This window comes from Festucalex cinctus, chromosome 7, assembly GCF_051991245.1.
Source record: "Festucalex cinctus isolate MCC-2025b chromosome 7, RoL_Fcin_1.0, whole genome shotgun sequence".
Lineage (NCBI taxonomy): Eukaryota > Metazoa > Chordata > Actinopteri > Syngnathiformes > Syngnathidae > Festucalex > Festucalex cinctus.
In genome coordinates this window covers 13,476,205-13,493,843 of record NC_135417.1, presented here as the reverse complement: position 1 = coordinate 13,493,843, position 17,639 = coordinate 13,476,205, and the positions used below count along the sequence as shown (strand labels likewise).

The 17,639-nt window shown below is 41.0% G+C and overlaps 2 protein-coding genes across 3 annotated transcripts in view; both read right to left on the bottom strand.

Annotated features, from left to right (window-relative positions):
• Nucleotides 1–1,131: 1,131 nt before the first annotated feature.
• Nucleotides 1,132–14,564, bottom strand: zbtb32 (zinc finger and BTB domain containing 32). 2 transcript variants are annotated; one of them, XM_077525889.1, is made up of 6 exons: nt 9,843–14,564; nt 9,657–9,753; nt 6,695–7,572; nt 4,470–4,537; nt 2,029–2,184; nt 1,132–1,709 (listed from the first exon to the last, which is right to left on the bottom strand). In XM_077525889.1, the coding sequence occupies exons 3-6, from the start codon at nt 7,546–7,548 to the stop codon at nt 1,471–1,473; spliced, it is 1,317 nt and encodes a 438-aa protein (XP_077382015.1). In that variant the 5' UTR covers nt 7,549–7,572; nt 9,657–9,753; nt 9,843–14,564; the 3' UTR covers nt 1,132–1,470. The 2 variants fall into 2 exon arrangements, with proteins under 2 accessions (XP_077382015.1, XP_077382014.1); XM_077525888.1 differs by having other exon boundaries at nt 9,657–14,564.
• Nucleotides 14,565–14,717: 153 nt separating this feature from the next.
• Nucleotides 14,718–17,639, bottom strand: part of aplp1 (amyloid beta (A4) precursor-like protein 1) — a 37,872-nt gene continuing 34,950 nt past the window's right edge. Inside the window, exon 17 of the mRNA XM_077525887.1 lies at nt 14,718–17,630. Within this exon, the coding sequence (XP_077382013.1) occupies nt 17,532–17,630 (99 nt within the window). The 3' untranslated portion in view covers nt 14,718–17,531. The remainder of the gene's footprint in view (nt 17,631–17,639) is intronic.

Here is a 17,639-nt window from a genome sequence, read left to right as displayed (position 1 = left end):
CAGCGACAGCGCCCTCTGCTGTCGCGGGTGGCTTGGGCTTGATAAAATAATTCATCCCGTTCGCAGCAGTCTACGACGTAAATAAGCCATTAAAATTCCCTGGATGAGTTTATTTCACAAAAGACAGTTGAAAGAATGAACCCTTAATTAACTGACAACCGAAAAACGTGCCAAATGCACAGCATTATTCCAAAAAGAACCGAAATGAGCGAAAACTACAAAACCGCCGCCATTTTTGTAGTTCCGAGGTAGACACGTGACGCCCACGCCCAGCGACAGCGCCCTCTGCTGTCGCGGGTGGCGTGATAAAATCATTCATCCCCTTTCACGCTCGTCTAAGACGTAAATAAGCCATTACAATTCCGTGGATGAGTTTATTTAATAAAAGACAGTTGAAAGAACGAACCATTAAGTTAACCGACAACCGAAAAACGTGCCAAATGCACAGCATTATTTAAAAAACAACCGAAATAAGCGAAAACTACAAAACCGCCGCCATTTTTGTAGTCCCGAGCGAGACACGCTTCGCCTACGGCCAGCGACAGCTCCCCCTTGTGGTGAAACTGCACCTTCGGAATTGCCCAATCTTGGGGAAAAAAAAAAAACAACTACAACAAAAAAACCTATTCTCCCTATTTTGACCGCGCTGAACACAGCGGTGTTGGTCCCATGTCTATACAACCTACCGTTCTCAAGTTATTGGAGGATGGCATTCATGCCATCCATCACCAAACCCTCTACATCATGGCATGAAGACTCGGTGTGGCGTGAAGACCTCTGAACTAGACGGGGCGAAACTGGGCTGACTTGGAGAAATTTAACTAGACTCTACAAGCATAAACCCCTTGACAGGACAGGACAGGACAGGACAGGACAGGACAGGACAGGACAGGACAGGACAGGACAGGACAGGACAACAATGCTCCCACACCCGCGTGAGACAAACACCACTCCCTTATACCAAGACTAATGACACTAACAGGACACACCAATGAGACACAGCAGGCAGAAGGCACTAATTAAGACACATGCAGGCGGACAAGGTTAACAATAACGAGACTGGGGGAGACAAACTCGGACAACAGACAACCTCAACACCCAAAACTAAACAAAACCCCAACCCCACCGAACTGAAACATAGCAACTTTATTGACAATTATTCAAAGAATGCCGCCTTTACAATATTTTGTATAATGCTGATGTTTTGTCACAATAATATGTCATATACTCCTTTTCAACCACTGATTATTTCTGTTCTTGAAAGTTTCCAGACACTGATGAGCATCGTTGTCTCAAATGGGCGAACTATCTTCTCCTATGTTAAGAGTCTAACCTGGGAGTGGCCTAAACTTTTGTACTCGAGTCGCATCAGATTTTTAAAAGGTACACGACCATCGGTCAAGTCCTCTAAATTGCTGGACGAAGGCGAGTGCATTGTTGCACTACATGAATCAGTCCTCGTGGGAGATGTCAGTGTTGAGTCATGTGTGACGTGTACAGGTAGGTGCTACTGATGCTCCAGTCTGGGGGGAAGTCGTGCGCCGGGTGGCTCTTGACGTGCCTCTGCATGGCCACCAGACTGCTGCAGAACTCCAAGCAAAGCGTACACCGGTAAGGGGATGCACCGCCGTGAGTCCGCAGGTGCTTGATTATGGCTGAGAAGTCCCGGGAGCGCTGACCACACAGACGGCACTCGAACGGTTTCTCCCCTTTGGATGGAGAGGAGGCCAACAAGAGTTGTGTTACGATTACATGCGAGCAATGAAGTTGATCAGGTCAAGCAAAATATTTGATTGTATAATGATATGATTGATAACATTTAGCGATCCATTTTCGATACGACTTTTCCTCACTAGGGGTCCTGGGTGAGCCGCTGCCTATCCGAGCTGATTTTTGGCCAAGGTATACTGTACATGAGGTATGTTACAAGTGACCATTAACCGCAGTGTTAATCAATATTCTCTTCGCATTCTTCCCTTTTCACATCAGTTAGTATTATTCAGTGACCAAGTAAGATAATAACGGTACCCGTGTGAATTCGGTGATGCGTATCCAGTTGATGTTTGAGACTGAACCTCTTCGGACAGCGTTGGCACTGGTAGGGTCTCGCTCCTTTCAAGTCGTGTCCATCGGTTTGGGATTCACAGTTTGTCGCAAAGAGCCGACAACGTGCGCACGCCTCACCTATTCAAAAGTAGCACACAAGAAAATAAAAGCACCGTTCTTTAACTTCAACGTGGCGCTTCCATTCATTCATACATGTCAGTACCAGTGTGCTAACATCCAATCTGTCTTGTACTACGTCAAGGAAACCTGCTTGATCAAATAGTTGGCGTATTCTCAGTGCATTAACTAATAATCTCACGGGAATTGAATTCTGACAGACACATTAAATTAGAAGTGCGTTGACATATTTTGGGAGTCAAAACTAGGATCCTAATACTAAAAGTCCAAAAATGCACGACTGCTATGTTCTGCCATGCTCCTTTCCTCCTCTTATTGGCAGTTAGTTGAGGCAATAATTATGTGACTAGTGCTGTCAAACGATTACAATTTTTAATCTGATTCAACACACTTTTTCATTTCGATGAATCACGATTAATCAGCTAAATTACTTGCGTATTCGCGCAATATAAAATAAATACCAAAATATTTTGACATTAACATATTTGATCTGAATGCCATTTGCAAACATTGATTAAATGCATGTACGCAATTGCATGCATGCGTGTATTGCTCAAAACGGATCAGCATCATATCAACTCGGCTCAATTCAGCAATTATTCATTCATTAAACACAAATGACTTTTGTTTTATCTAAAGTCCAGTCGGGATGTTTTTTTCAAGCGAAATTTACCAGCGAGCGCCCCAACTGGAGTCATTTTGGAACAACAGGCGCAGGAAATGTCGCGCATTGACCTCATCACTGAGCCTCCAACGAAAACATCCGTCGTTACGTTCAAGGCTCAAGCGCGGTCAAAAAAAAAATTGTGCAATCAATATGCGTTAACACGTGATGAATGCGACATTTTTCTGTGATGAATTCATTTATTAACGCTTTAACTTTGACAGTCCTATATGTGACACATTGTCAGTGTTGCAAAATGAGATTTGACACAAGCACTAGTATGTACTTGTTGTCATCTGTACAAATGTAAGCAAGCACTAGAAGTTAACTTGGGAAATCTTTTGTACTCTAACTTGGACTTTTAAAACAGGCGGATGCTCAGCTTATTTGTAGATGAGTTAAAAAATACAATCAAATTTGGATGTAAAAAGTCCTGCTTAGTTTAATGCTAAAATAATCATTCATTCTCATTTTAAAAATTCATTATTTATCATTAACTGCATTAAAAATAATGTGTTACTAAATACAATATTTTAAATTGAATGTACAGTATTTGTAAAATTGTCTATTTGACTCATATTTTATTTTGTAAAATGTATCAGTTAACCAATTATTTAATGAGCGTTAAACTACTTTTTTTTTTTTTCAATGCTGTGTAATGTCTTTTTGTTAGTCCAGATTTTACTAACTAAGTGTACCCACCTGAGAAAAATGCATTGTTACAAACAGCAACACCGACTGTCTAAATAATTAGGTTGAAAATAACATTTTGTATGCGCGTGTGTGTATTTGTGAGCGAGCGAGCGAGAGTTAATGAAATGGAGGTTAAAAATCACATTCATAAAAAAAAAACAAAAAAAGTTTCAAATGAGCCCAAATGATTCCTTTAATTCCTTGAATGTACTAATTGCAAGGTAAAGTATGTTTAAAATACTCCTGGCACCGCTTGATTTGAGCAGTGCTTCAAAAAACAAACAAACAACAACAAAAAACTAGGACACAGAAATGTAAAGTCAAGATGGCCGTCATTGAAAGGGACTTTTAGTGTCTTATCTATCCACGTACTGGATCGACATTTGTGTCTTTCCACACTAGAGTCGGAAGACGTTTGACAAGTTAACTCTTGAGAGGCCAGATCGTGATGTTCCATTCAGCTGAGATGTGAGATTTAAAAAGAAAAAAAAGCTCTACAAAATACAAATACACGCATAGTACAACTCCACACGGATTTTGAGGTGAAGTATGATCCAATCCAACTATTTCAACTCTTATTATAATAATACATGTTGCATGCATGATTGTGTGATGCTGTTTTTTTTCTTTTTCTTTTGCACATACCACACTTGTGCGCAGGACAAACTGTACTGCAGCATAGCCGTATCTCGTAAACCACATGCTGCACCATGCGCGCTAAACCGCAACTCTTGGTTACTTTCCACTGCGTAGTTCAATGTTGGAGGTCACGACAAGTGTTGCCTCTTTTCTTTTTTTTGAAGTGTTACATTATCCTTCGCACGGTGTGACAGACTGGACGACACTCTTCACTAACACCACTGAGGTGTGCTGTTGTGTGTTGTGCATTATAGCAATGATATGTCGTGCAACGTGTGATATGTCATACCTGGATCACGACATAAGCTGCAGTTCTTGCATTCTTTTACCGGGTCGGCTTTGTGCACGTCTGGCGAACTAGAGACAAAAGGACTCAGCTTGAATCATCAGACATTGAATGAATAAACACCGTATTGCTTAAAACAAACGCTAAGAATGGAACTATGAGCCAGTGAATCTGTAAGAAGAAATGATTGAACAATATGTAATTCCTATTCATAATAACATGTCCCATTTTTACTAATACGAGTACTATTGCTACTTTGGCTAACACTGCTAGCACAACTTCTATTGGTAGTCTGGCAAGCCTTTCTAAAATGTATCCATGTTTTACTCGCGTTGTAATCGTTGTAATAGGCACACTAGCAGCAACACATGTCAAAAGTTTACACAGCCCAGTTCAAAATGGCCGCTTTTTGAGAGATACAAGAAAATGAGATCAAGTGAAATCATTTCCAATTCATTTGAATTGGGCATCACCACACACCTGCTACCATTTCAATTTCCTTTATGTAACCAGTTGAGCTGTTTTTGTAGACTTTGTGATTGGTTTTACTTTGGAGCAGAAGCCCAAATCATTTGTGCAAACACAATTCTGTTCATAATTCCCTTCCCCTTGTCTGCAACACTTTTAGCTGCAGAAAGTAGCCCCAACTTGCAGCGTGATGTTGCCATCAAGTGTTCTCTTGGTGATGAGAAGTATTACGGTCAATTGTGTATCAATAATAGCGAGGAGGGGTGTGTAGACTTTTGATTTCCACTGTCCATATGACCAGTGAGGCAAATCTGTGCACAAGTGACATTGAAATTCTACCAGTTAATTTCGAATGCTTCATCAGTCGTGCTTGTAACGTGCAGATATCAACGTGTGCACACGTTTGTGTCACGAGTAGTAACATGTTGTAACATCACCACCGTGATGACTCCTACTGCTAGTAACGTCCATTTTGGCGCTTACCTTCCCAGCTGACACGGAAACAGTTGACAAACCACCCTAAATGGATTATTATGGTTGTAAAATGTCACATGATTCATTTTGAAAAGACAGCATGAGAATTGTGTTGTGCAGGTGTACCTAATATAGTGGCCTTTTAGTGTATGTATGACTTGCTCGACTCTCAACCACACCAAAAACACTGTGAAGACGATTTGGCTCAAAGGTGCTTTTAAGCGTCGTGTTGTATTGAGGTGGGAGGAAGCACAGCAGAAGTTCCTTTTTCCACAAGGTTCCAAAACCCTTTCACAGTGTCGAAATGGGTGCTTTTTGCCACGCGACGAGGTTTGGGTGGGTGGAAAATCTTGATTTGTGCAAAGGTGGGGACAAATGGAGGGGACTCCCCTACACGCTCAATCAGAGTGTGGAAAGATCGGCCGTGCACGTTGATTCACAACAATTCATGAAGAACAAATCATTCAAAATAAATACAGAAATCAACGCTATTGCAATTTGTATGTCTTTTTTTTGTGTGGTTCTTTGACTCTCCATCAGACACACAACGTGTCGATGAGTCAGCTACCGTAACACTCTGAAGGGAAAAATCGAGTTACTTAGGGGAAATGATGATTTGATTCGTACAGTTGGAGGAAAATAGCCTGATGAAAAAAAAATAAAAAAAATCACATACCAAAAAGGCCTCCTGGCATCAGATTCTGTCCAAAAATATTTTAAAAGTACATAAATATACTGCGGTTAATTTCAGTATGAAAATTCAAAAGCTTATTCTTGAAATGTATATTTTATATGCAAGACAAAAACTGTGCATAAATTGTTACAACTTTCTCATAATCCTCCAGTTTCCCTAAATTGATCACATATTCCGACGTAGTTGTCCTCAATAAATCAGCCGTGTTGGACAGTAAATTGCAACGTTAACAACACAGCTCGACTGAGTGCTAATATTAATAGACGCCATCTTTGTATGTTTGCTTGTAGACAACTGACATTTCGGCTCCAGTTCATCTGTGACCTTAACGGGGATAAGCAGTATAAATCAATTCTCTTGAATGATAATGCTAATAATAATTGATGTAATACAACATGCATCATAATATATGGCATATTATGGATGGGCGAGTACTTATTTCAAGATACTCACTCGGCCATAAAAAAAATCCGGTTGATCAGAAATAGAAGAATCGACCATTCCCATTACCGACACGCAATTTGAATGAAAAATGCGATCTTGGGATATTTGTGTCTTTCTTGACAATGACAATGATTTTTTTCTTTCTTACCGGATCTCGCTGGTTTTGTCCGCTTTCTGTCTGGCCTTTATTGTGGTCGTGCGCAATCCTGTCTTGACGTCAGCGGCGGCAGAGCAAAGTCGCTGTCCATATTGCGGACGCCATCTTGCGACCACACGGCGCTGAGTGGGGGACTGGAAATGGGCGCCTTGCGGAGGCCAGACGGGAAAGGCGACGGCGTTTGCCGCCGGGGGCTGATTTAAGGTGGAGTAGCTGTCGGCGATGCGTCCCAGGCTGCTGACTGAGCTCCACGTGCGGCTCGGGAAGGTCCAAGCGGAGGAGGAGGACCAGTTGGACGGCGAGCTGGTGATGACGCTGCCTCGACTGAAAGGCGTCAATCGGGATTTTTTTCCGGGCTCTTCTGCGGGTTTCTTTTCCAGCGGGTCGTTTTTGCTCGCACGCGTCTCTTGGAGTTCCTCCTCCTCTTCGTTGCCCTTTTTCTTGGCCTCTTCTTCCTCATCCCTCTCGCGAGTCCTTTGCCGGCGTGCGTCCAAGTGGCGCCGGCATTGCTCCTCCAGCGGCTGCATTTCCAAAAATTGAGCAGCCAGCAGAAGTTGCTGCACGTCGTCTTGCGACACCTCCACACTCTTCATGTAGGCGAAGTCCAGGACTTGCCGGAAGGTTCTTGGCGACATATCATCCAGCGTACAGTGGACCTCCTGGTCCGTCTCCGCTTGGGTGAGTTTCTCTTTGAGCCGTTTGCTGGCACAGGCCAGCACCAGCCGATGAGCCCGAAAAGTTTGCTGCTTCACTGAGATGCGGGCGTCACACATCCAACCCGAGCGGCGTAAAGCGTCGGCCCGATGCAGGAAATGCAAGTATTGAGTGTTGTCCAGTCGAATCATTGCTGAAGACACTTACGGAATATCCTGAGAAAGGCGTAAACACAAACAAACGGGAAAAAAAGGGTTGAGATTGATCTCTTCATCCATACGCTAAATATAATTTACCTCTCACACGCACACACCAAAAACACTTCTCAATCAACTGCAAATATCTCTCGGGAAATTGTGAGAGTTTTTTTTGTGGGGGGTGTTTGAGAGGTAAATATTATTTCTACAACACTAAAATATGATTATACCACTACAGGATTAATTTACTGCACCTCGTAACTACCAGTAGACAAAATGAAGACAATTGGTCAAATAAAGATGTAGTAGAATTCAAAAAAAGAAATTTTTTTAAAAGTCAATTTTTTTGTGGAATGTTGTCAAGTGAGTCTGATATTGTTCCGAGGCCACACATTTTTCGAATTAAAAATACCGTGACCACATACACAAAAAAATACATGACTTTCTTTTATTGTTGGACATCATTATTTGTCTTATAATGTTTATTATCATGCAATCCAAACAATTTAAAAGGTGTTTTCTTCCATTTAAAAAAAATAATTTGCTTTTATGTAAAGTAGCTACAATTACGGGAAAAAGAGAAACAGAATTGTAATTTTATATTTGATGAAAAACTGAATTTTACAAGATAATGGATGAAGTTATAATTTTACTAGAAGAAAGTAAGCACTCATTTGTCTCAATATCTGATCGCTCCCATTTGAGTGTTAGCGATGCGTCTTGTGTTTCAGATTCACATGCAGGCTGTAAAGCCACAAACGGACTAAAAGTGTGACGAAAAGACTCAACATGTAACTATTAACATTGCTACGTTTGGAGAGCACATCGAACAAATTCAAGTTACAACTCCAATCCATCGATGATAATCGAATGTGGATGCATAAAATAAAGGCAGTATCATGTGGTGCATGGATGGTTGTGAGCCAACTGAACTTTTAGGAGGCGGCGAGTGACGGCTCAAACTCGATTATATAATACGAATGTTCAAAAGTTTGGCGTCACCTAGACAGGTTTGTTTTCCATAAAAGTATGGGCAATTGTTGGAGATATATACAACCATTTCAAAGTTCAAGGGTCACATAGACAATTAGACATATACTTTTTTTTTTTTTTTTTAAATAAAAAAGCATACGCGTTAACTAATTATTATTATTATTATGATGATTATTAACCAAATTAATTATGTTGGGTTTCATTTCTAATTTTATATCAACATTACTTTTCTTTCATAAATAAGGCCAATTGATCCCAAAACTTATAATCATATACTGTATATTGTATATGCATATACGCTGGGGGAAAAAATAATAAAGAGACCAGTGCAAAAATAATCGTTTGATCTGATTTTGCTATTGGTAGGAAAATGATTGAATACAACGATTTTTATTTTTATTTTATACTGACAAGAAAACTTCCAAATACCGTTATCGTAATCCAACCATTCATTCTCTCAATATTGTCATTCATTTGCAAAAAAATTAAAAACAGTCACAACCCCAAAAACTCTTTCTTTTATAATCTTTATAGATTATATATCTACTTATGTGCAACTGACAATCAAACATACTAAAGAGCAGCAGCTTGTGAAAATGATTCCAACATTAACACACTTTCTTTTTTTTTTGCAACATTGATATCATGATATGGAGTGAGTACAGTTTGGGTATGAAAAGCTTATTTCAATCTCTTTATTGTTGTGGTGATGGTCAAATCAACGTAAGCATTAACAGCTAATTCACTTTTCTTCCCCTTTAAAGGCGAAATGTAGCTTGTCTCATTCTGCCGCAGGAAATAACTTGTAACCACAACTGAATATTCTTCTGTGATTCTCTTACTGTATTGAAAGTCTTTTGCAAGTGTTGTACGAAGTTTGCTGGACTTTGAACGCTCTACTGCACGCTTAATGGGAAATGAATTAACAGTTGAAAAAAAAAATGATGATCATCACTTTTGTTTGACTATCAGATCAGATATTTCTTTGTAATATATGAACGATTAGAGTTCCAATTGTAATTCTATGCATCTGCATCATACTGAGAGCTATTTTGAATATTTTGCCCTCTGTAACTAAAAAGTCCGATGAGATGACATTCGAGTTGTACCTAATGCTGTGACCTGCGGGAGCGTCCGAGCCTTGACTGGACATGAACTTCCGCGTCCATGCTGGGAAAAAAAAAAAAAAGAGGAGCTCCAGATCAACTGCAGAAAATCCAGAAATATTGATTGGCAGCTGATCAGCGTGTTGAAATGTGTGAACTGTACTTGAAAAAGGTTGATGAGACACTTACTTGGTATCAGGTGGATGATGGGCTTCACGTCTTACATCATGGAAGTGAGGACTTGCACGCTTCGTGAGGTTTGAGTTTCCTCTCCGGCTTGTAGTCCCTCCCCCTCATCTCTCTCTCATTGGTGCATTTATTGCTACCTTCTAATCGACCGTTTGTGTCAAACTCAGCTGAAAGTGAATATTTTGCTCATCTTATTTAACTGAGGCAGGTTAGACCCAACGTTGGTAATTTCTCTGAAAACAAAAAACAAAAACGCAGGCTGATGGCACGGTGGGACTGGCCACAGCTAACTTCAATCACGGCCAATCAAACTGGCTTCTTCCGTTCACTTTAATGATAGTTAATTGAATTGAATTGAATGATGTGGTAGAAGCGCATCTGCGCTGTCCAGTTGACACTTGGAAGCCCCTCGCAGATCAGATGCACCGTCTACTTACGAGCGCTTCATGTTGGAAAACGCGCGTGGCGTCGCCTTTGAGAGGGAGAGCAATCGCTGATGTGAGGCTCCATTTAAATTTCGCTACAACTTTTACAAGTGCGAACGTCTTCTTCGCTAATGTTGCATGCAAATCTCTTGTCACTTTGCCTCCTGCCAGCCTCATTTCATTGCTGGCCACGTTGGCCAATTGCACAAAAAAAAAACAAAGTGTCATTCCACTTCCTACAAGCCGCGTTTCCACCAAGTGGGACAGTTTGCAGTTTGTTTCTACTAGGTGGGACACCCGCAAACTTGAGTGTACGCTGTGTACGTTGCCAGCAAATTGAAGAGGAAACACCATTTTTGGAGAGTAAGAGCACATTTACTTGTTTCCAGGAGGCTTTCCTGGGATTTTGTCATGACTGCTTCATGCCAGGATTAAGTTTGGGTCATGCAAGGGCGATGTTGGGGTCAAGTGTCTGTTTTGAACTGATGGAAACAGCATCTAGTTTAAAGTGGTCATATGCTATGTGATGTCAGGCTCTTTCATCTCTATCTAGTCAACAGCCAATCCGAAAATTCCATGTCAGTCCTTCAGATGGATTCACCGTCGATATAAGTCTTGTGAGAAATGTGATCTCTGTGATCCAGATTATTCGTGTCTGTCCAGCTGAACCACCTGCTCCTCCTTTCCTCCATCATGCCTTCTCGTTGATTTTGGCCAAGTCAAGTTAGTTGATGTTAAAGTGTTGAAACTCTTCTTTGTGTCTGCCAACTCCAGAAGCTGACAGATTGATTTAGTCAATGCCGAGGAGAAGAACCAAGAATAAAGGCCACTCAAGCTTGACCCCCACCAAAGCAACTTTTCCATAACGTAGCAAATGTGTTCCTTTTTTTTTTTTTTACTTTATGAGAGAATGTGGTGAGTCAATTGTTGGTCACGACGTCAGCACTTTCTTTGCTCAGACACCAAACCGCTGAAAAGAGGTTCATCTGCGACAGCAAACATGCACACGTCGGGTTGAGGGTACATGGTGGGAGTCGGTGGGGGGGCTTCTCCACATGTGTCAAACAAAGTGTTAAAATTGCAGTGGCTGCGTAGTAGTTTCCATTTGTTGTAAAACGTGTTGAAAAAAGAAAAAAAAAAAGAGGTGCGGTTTGAACACAATATATTTTGTCATATGGAACTCAAGAACATTTTACACCATGTAGCATCTAAAAAAAAAAAATAGGCTCTCCAAATTCCACATGTTCTTCCAAATAAGTCACTGGCTTTATTTCTAAGAAGTATATTTGATGTTTTTGCAAGCCGCCATAAGTCACATCGGCGGTGTTTGAAACTGTGCTTGAATATAAAGTGGGAGAAATTGATGTTTGGAAACATCCAGTCTGAAAAGATTCAATTATTGTACTTAAATGTTAAATACAAGTCAACTGTTATCATCAATCAATAAATCATTTTTTTTATTTGTATGGCACATATACTTTAAAAAGCAACACAAAAATGAATAAATAATTGTAACAATAAATATCCAATTAATGACTAGATCTGAGAAGCTTGAAATGAGAGACTTGTTCACTGATAAATCTTCACGTTACAGCACCAATAAATTGCTTCAATTATTTTCCTCACTACAATCATTGCATGACATTTCATGCTCAATTTCTGTCAACCAAAATGTCAGTGTGGGTATTATGTATGTGTTGACATTTGCGGTCTCACGTCACAAATTACTGGACAGCTTGATCTTTTTTTTTTTTTCCCAATTGACATGATTTAGCATGTGAAATGTCATCTGAAGCTGAATGGAAAACATTTCAAGAGTGAAAGCAACTTTGTTTTTGTGCCAGAGACGTCATCTCCACTGAGGAATTACTCATCCACGTTTCCAAATGGAATGCAGCAAAACGGGTTTGAACTCTTTTCAATTTCATACAATTCTCCATTAATTTGTCATCAAATGGGATCACATATTCATACAGAAAAAATGAGGCAGTGTTGAAAAAGTAGGTGCACCTTTGAATTGAATGAGTGCTTGAAATTTTTGCCGTCGTTACAGCTCAGGCTCGCATCATCAATTTTACAACATTCCTCGATAAAACTCTTTCAGTTTAGCAATATGTTGAGGATGTCTGGTATGGATCACTTTCTTGCGCTCATACATATTTTCTTCGCTTGCCATTCAGTCTTTTGGGTCGATGTCCCGTTGCATCACCCATTTTCTGTTAAGCTTCACTTGACAGACCAACGGATTGAAGTTCTCTTGCAAAAATGGCTTGGAAACTCGTTTTTTGATCAAGGCAATGTGTCCAGGCCCTGGAAGAGCAAAGCATGCACACGAATGCCTTTATTTCACAGTTGGGTGTTGGTTAAGGTTTTGAGGCTAGTACAGTATGCTGTGCCTATTTTACTTCACACATACAAAACAATTCTTCAAAGATTTCTGTCCATTTTAAGCCAAAAGAGGATTTTTCTTTACCTCTGAGCATGCTGCGATAGACGCTCTTAGGGAGAATATTGATCGACAGTCTGTCTGTTACATGTTGCGCAACCCCATAAAAACATCTCATTGATTTGGGTGGAATTCGACTGTTGGAATTCTCATTTTGTGACCAATTGATGCAGCAAGTCAGGTCGTTCCAAGGAAGCTGTATGACGCTGCATTCATTTGACAGGTGTTCATGCAAGGTCATTGTAAAGGGAACAACTTTCCACAAGTTGCATTGAACTTGTGTTTGTGTACCGTTGCAAATCGTCCTCGGCTGCACCCTGCATGCTTTCTTGAATGAATCAAAGAACTCAAGAGAAGGCAGAGGCAGACTGCCGTGTGACACGCGTGCTAAATGTGACTCACTTTACCACAGTGGACGCATGTGAGCTGTCAAGTTCTGAGGAAGCAAGCGCAAGTCTGGCGACTGATGCCGGAGGCTCGACTGCTAAACTGTCACTGGGCGGCCACACAGTCCTTTTTTCACAGTAATACAACTCACTGTCATACTTGATGAAGGGAACCTGTGCGGTGTTGACTTCTTTGTAATTTTCTGAAGGAAATGTGCGCCGGGCCGCCCACTCGCTAGTGCCAATGAGCAGGTTGCTGCGCAGCATGTGTCAAAACTCTTGATAACAGTATGTTGTATGTATGCAGCCCCACTTGTCTAAATAGGGTATTTTAGTTCATATTCTGTTAGTACAATATGAGCTACAGGAGAAAAGTCCAGCCATTTTGATCAATATCAGAAGGCGGCCATTTTGCCACCCACTTGCTGTTGAGTGAAAATGACATCAACAGTTGCTCCTGAGTAACTGTGATGTCAATCGACAGCAAGTTGCAAAATGGCCGCCCCCTGAGATGGATAGACGGCTGGATTCAGCTGCATAAGTCATTTTCCACAAATGCGATATGAATGAAAATGTCACGTTTAGACAAATGAGGTCACATATAGGGTTGCCAACTGTCCCGTATTAGACGGGACGCCCCGTTTTTTGGGCAAAATTGTTATGTCCCGTTCGGGACCTCAAAAGTCCCGTAAAATAATTCTCAATTCTTGCACTAAATGCAGCAAACGGCATCTTTGCCATTTTTGGACCGCGGCTGCTCCCGTAGGTTGACAAGTGACAAGGAAGTTGCTCGTAGCCAATGAAATGAGTCGCTGGGTGTGACGTTACATGTGGAGATCTTGCAAGGCAGAAAAGGAAGAAAAAAAAAAGAAAAAGAGAGAGAGAGGCGCTTCCTGGTTTTGTCACAGCTTTATGTCGCCTACACTCTCAACGTCGATCTTAATAATCAGCGGGAGCAATACGAGATGTATTCTCGTACTATTTATGAACAAACACTGCGAGAAGTTAGCTTGCTAGCAAGTTTCGCAATCAGCGCTTAACACAGCAAACCGCAGTCTACAGGTCCTAGATCAGCTAAAACGGCAATGTCACAACGCACGGCACCTGTCAGCCAATCACAGGCATCGTCACGTGCATTTGTTGTCAAGGCTTATACTGCCGTAAGTGGCTAGAAAATAATAAGAATAATGTGTAGTGTTGTCCGGTCGGGAAGGAGAATGAATAATCCTGTAAGAAAGAAAAGTCTCCATGGAAAAAGTACATTTGGTGAGCCACGCTCCTCTTTTGCATTTCTTTTTTTTATTTTTTATTATTAGGTAAAGAGGCAAATTGTGTTTTCTTTGAGGTTTTGTATGATGGCCTGCAGTAAGGATTAAGTACTGTACAAACTTTGTGCATTTGGAATCTAATCCGAATATCCACCGATTTCACACATCACGCTCACCTGACCCTTATTTCCGGATGAGAAAGTTAGCAACCCTAGTCACATGTGAAATATTTTTGTCAAGAAATCTCTAAGGTTGACTTTCAGTTCTACTACTGCTAGTGTGATGCTTTTGCAGATGTGTCAGATTAGAAAAGGTGCAAGTGAAGATCAATGGAAAAAAAGGAACAGCAGTTTATGGGTCATTCCATTTTATTACACTATCAATTAGCTTGGTGTGTTTTTTACAGCCTCCGAATGCTTGCAAGTACATTTACACAACAGAGAACACTTTTTTTTTTTTGTCAAATTAGAATATCTGCTTCTTCTTGATACATGGCTTTGGTCAAAGGATCGTATGGGGGGGAAAACAAACAAACAAACAAACATTTTCTCTTAGTGTTGGTATAGAACCAGAGTGATATATTTCTGTCTATCTGTGCACGAGCCAGGGATGGGCATGATTAATAATCGAACCTCTGTCTGATGATTTATCGCAACTTGGATCCAAATGGAACGTGCTACTTGATTGCCACCAGCAGAGGCATTTTGGATTCAACTGCAACGACTTTGCTGTCTCAAGAAGCCCAGCAACAGCGATGGAAAGTGAAGATGTATCCACGGAGACAGATCAGCTATGACAACTCTCCGGGGCAGCATTATTCTGCCCTGAAAACAGGAGTTCAGAACCTTCACCTGAAAATAATATTTCACAAATCAATCATTCATGAATTGCTCACGGGAAATGTAGTCAACTCGCCATCCCCAGCGCATCGAGAGCATTTGTTTGGATTGTGCTTAGTGCCACGCTGTCGCTGTCAATTAGGCTGCAGACATCTGACTACGATTCACATTTATCTTCAACATGTCATCGTTTGACTATACACGCTTCTAAAATGACAGGTGAAAAGCATGACCCTTGAACCAACTGATTATAACGTCCAGTATAAATAAAAAATACAATATCATTGCACCCAAAACACAGCATTGTAAAAGGCAATAACGCAGCAATTTAAAATCTCAACATTTTGAATATTTCACAGGGAGAGAATTGAAGAGAGGACACGTGTATAAATGTGATTGGGGGTAACTACGGTATTGCATACCTTACTACGTCTGCTAAATGCTGGTAGGGAACCCTCAGTGGTGGTTTTTGCGATCAAAATCAAAACAGGCAAGCTTATTCTCATCTATGGTTTCAGTAGTATCGATAAACTGTGGACATTCACTAACGTAGCTGTACAAATTATACACACGCTGCGACTCATCGGAACGCAACCCGCCTCTTGAATCACACCGTCACACCTCCCGTGTGTGTGGTTTTTTTTTTTTTTTTTTGCATCATCTCCAAAAAAAGGGGATTATCTGCACATCCTGCAACATGACCTCCAAGTGGCTTCGTAAAATGACACACACAGCTAAGATGGGGGGGGGGGAATGTATCAAAGCATCGATCGAGTGCTAATATTTGGTGTTAAGATGTCAAGACGAGTCGCTGAATGACGTACTATCACTACTTATAACTACGTGTGCTGTTTTTTCAAGAATCAAATACACACACTGACACAATAAACTGCACTCAGTATTTGACACCTTTTCAATTCCTCTGCCTTGACACTCACCTGACAAATTGTGAGCAGGCTGCTACAAATTACTGACGAGAGCGTCAATGCACGTCGCGCGTCCGAACGTCTGGGAATGACAAATCAAGTCACGAAGGGAAATGGAATCTCAACATCGACCTTAAATACATTCAGAAAGAAGTTACTGTGTCGTCTTGTGCTGGTTTTTTACAACAGTCCGTTTTCAATCAGCCATGTAAGGAAAATGCTTCTCCTTCTCGTTTACAGCACAATGCACTAGTTGATGTATTATTCCGTTACACCGATGACTTAAAGAAACCTCTACCAGGACGTCTACTACTAGGAGGACACACTTGAGCCCGGAATGAATCGCACCGTCAACGAAGTAAGCGCTTATCTTCTGACTGGATCGACACAAGGAAAGTGGCTGAAGATATTCATTGCGTGTTCTCATCACTAAGCTGCCTCATGTTCAAAGGGTTCCAAATGGCGCTCAAAGTAAGCAGGATCCTTTGGAACGATGCAAAAGAATGTGGATTCAAAATGTCAAAGACGACAAATCAAATCCAATATCTTAAATAGGCTTCAAGTCAACTTCTGCTGCGTCGTGTCAATTCCAGGCAGAAGATTGGACAAATAACTCACAATCTGAACGGGGCAGCAATCATTCGGGGCCCAACTGTACGCCCGATGTTATTTACAGGAACGGCGACTTTCTAAGAAGCAGTGACGGGAACAACACAAATAGTTACAGCAGCTTCTTCATACACCGAGTTGTCATGCTTTCATGAAATCTATATTCTGTTTTACATTTATCAAGGGTTCTGTACAAATAAACCTAATTAGGCTCAACGGAATATTTTTGTTGTATATCTGCCAATTTATTAAAAGCGAGTGTTGAGGGCTGATACTCAGAAGTAAATCAATTCTACTTTTAAAGGAATATCTATACGACCTCATTGGAAATGTTGGAGATGATGACGGTAAATTTCCCTCAATTGGTCCTATGTGGTGCTAAATGAGGATGAACCGGCGACCTATCGCACTCATCTACGCGGATACAATATTATCTATGTGAGACAATATAAATATTCAAAATAAATATTAAAAAGCATTATGCACCATTCAGTTTCTGGTGTGTCACTAGGTCAAGTCATGCCACTGTGACGATTGTTTCAATGGGAATCTTTTCTACTGTATGCAGCAGGATCTAATCCAATGGAGATTACAGCAGGTGAAGTGTAATATTCACTATTCACATTTTGGTAATGATGATTGATGTCGTTGGTCATTTACAATAGGTATGGACTAAAGGCTGAGTTAGTTTATCCAGTTAATTCACCAAATCTCAATCCGTTACAGGCGGCGCGGTCGGTGCAGCACCGGGACGCCGCCGCCGAAAACCAGCGGTCGGCTTGCTACGAACTCAGTTCATCTGCTCAAAGAATTTGTAAGTGGGGTTTTCGTAGCCGTGGTTTTGCATTTTGGTGAGCTGTCGCTCCTCTGGGGTCAGCATGGGGTCCACCTGGTGGAC

What these genes read in the sequence shown, in the direction of transcription:
- zbtb32 (XM_077525888.1), bottom strand. Translation starts at nt 7,548, where the DNA reads ATGATTCGACTGGACAACACTCAATACTTGCATTTCCTGCATCGGGCC. An exon ending in GACAAAACCAGCGAGATCCG is followed by an intron (nt 4,538 to 6,694) that starts GTAAGAAAGAAA and finishes TTTTGTCTCTAG; the next exon opens with TTCGCCAGACGTGCACAAAG. An exon ending in CAGCTTATGTCGTGATCCAG is followed by an intron (nt 2,185 to 4,469) that starts GTATGACATATC and finishes ACTTTTGAATAG; the next exon opens with GTGAGGCGTGCGCACGTTGT.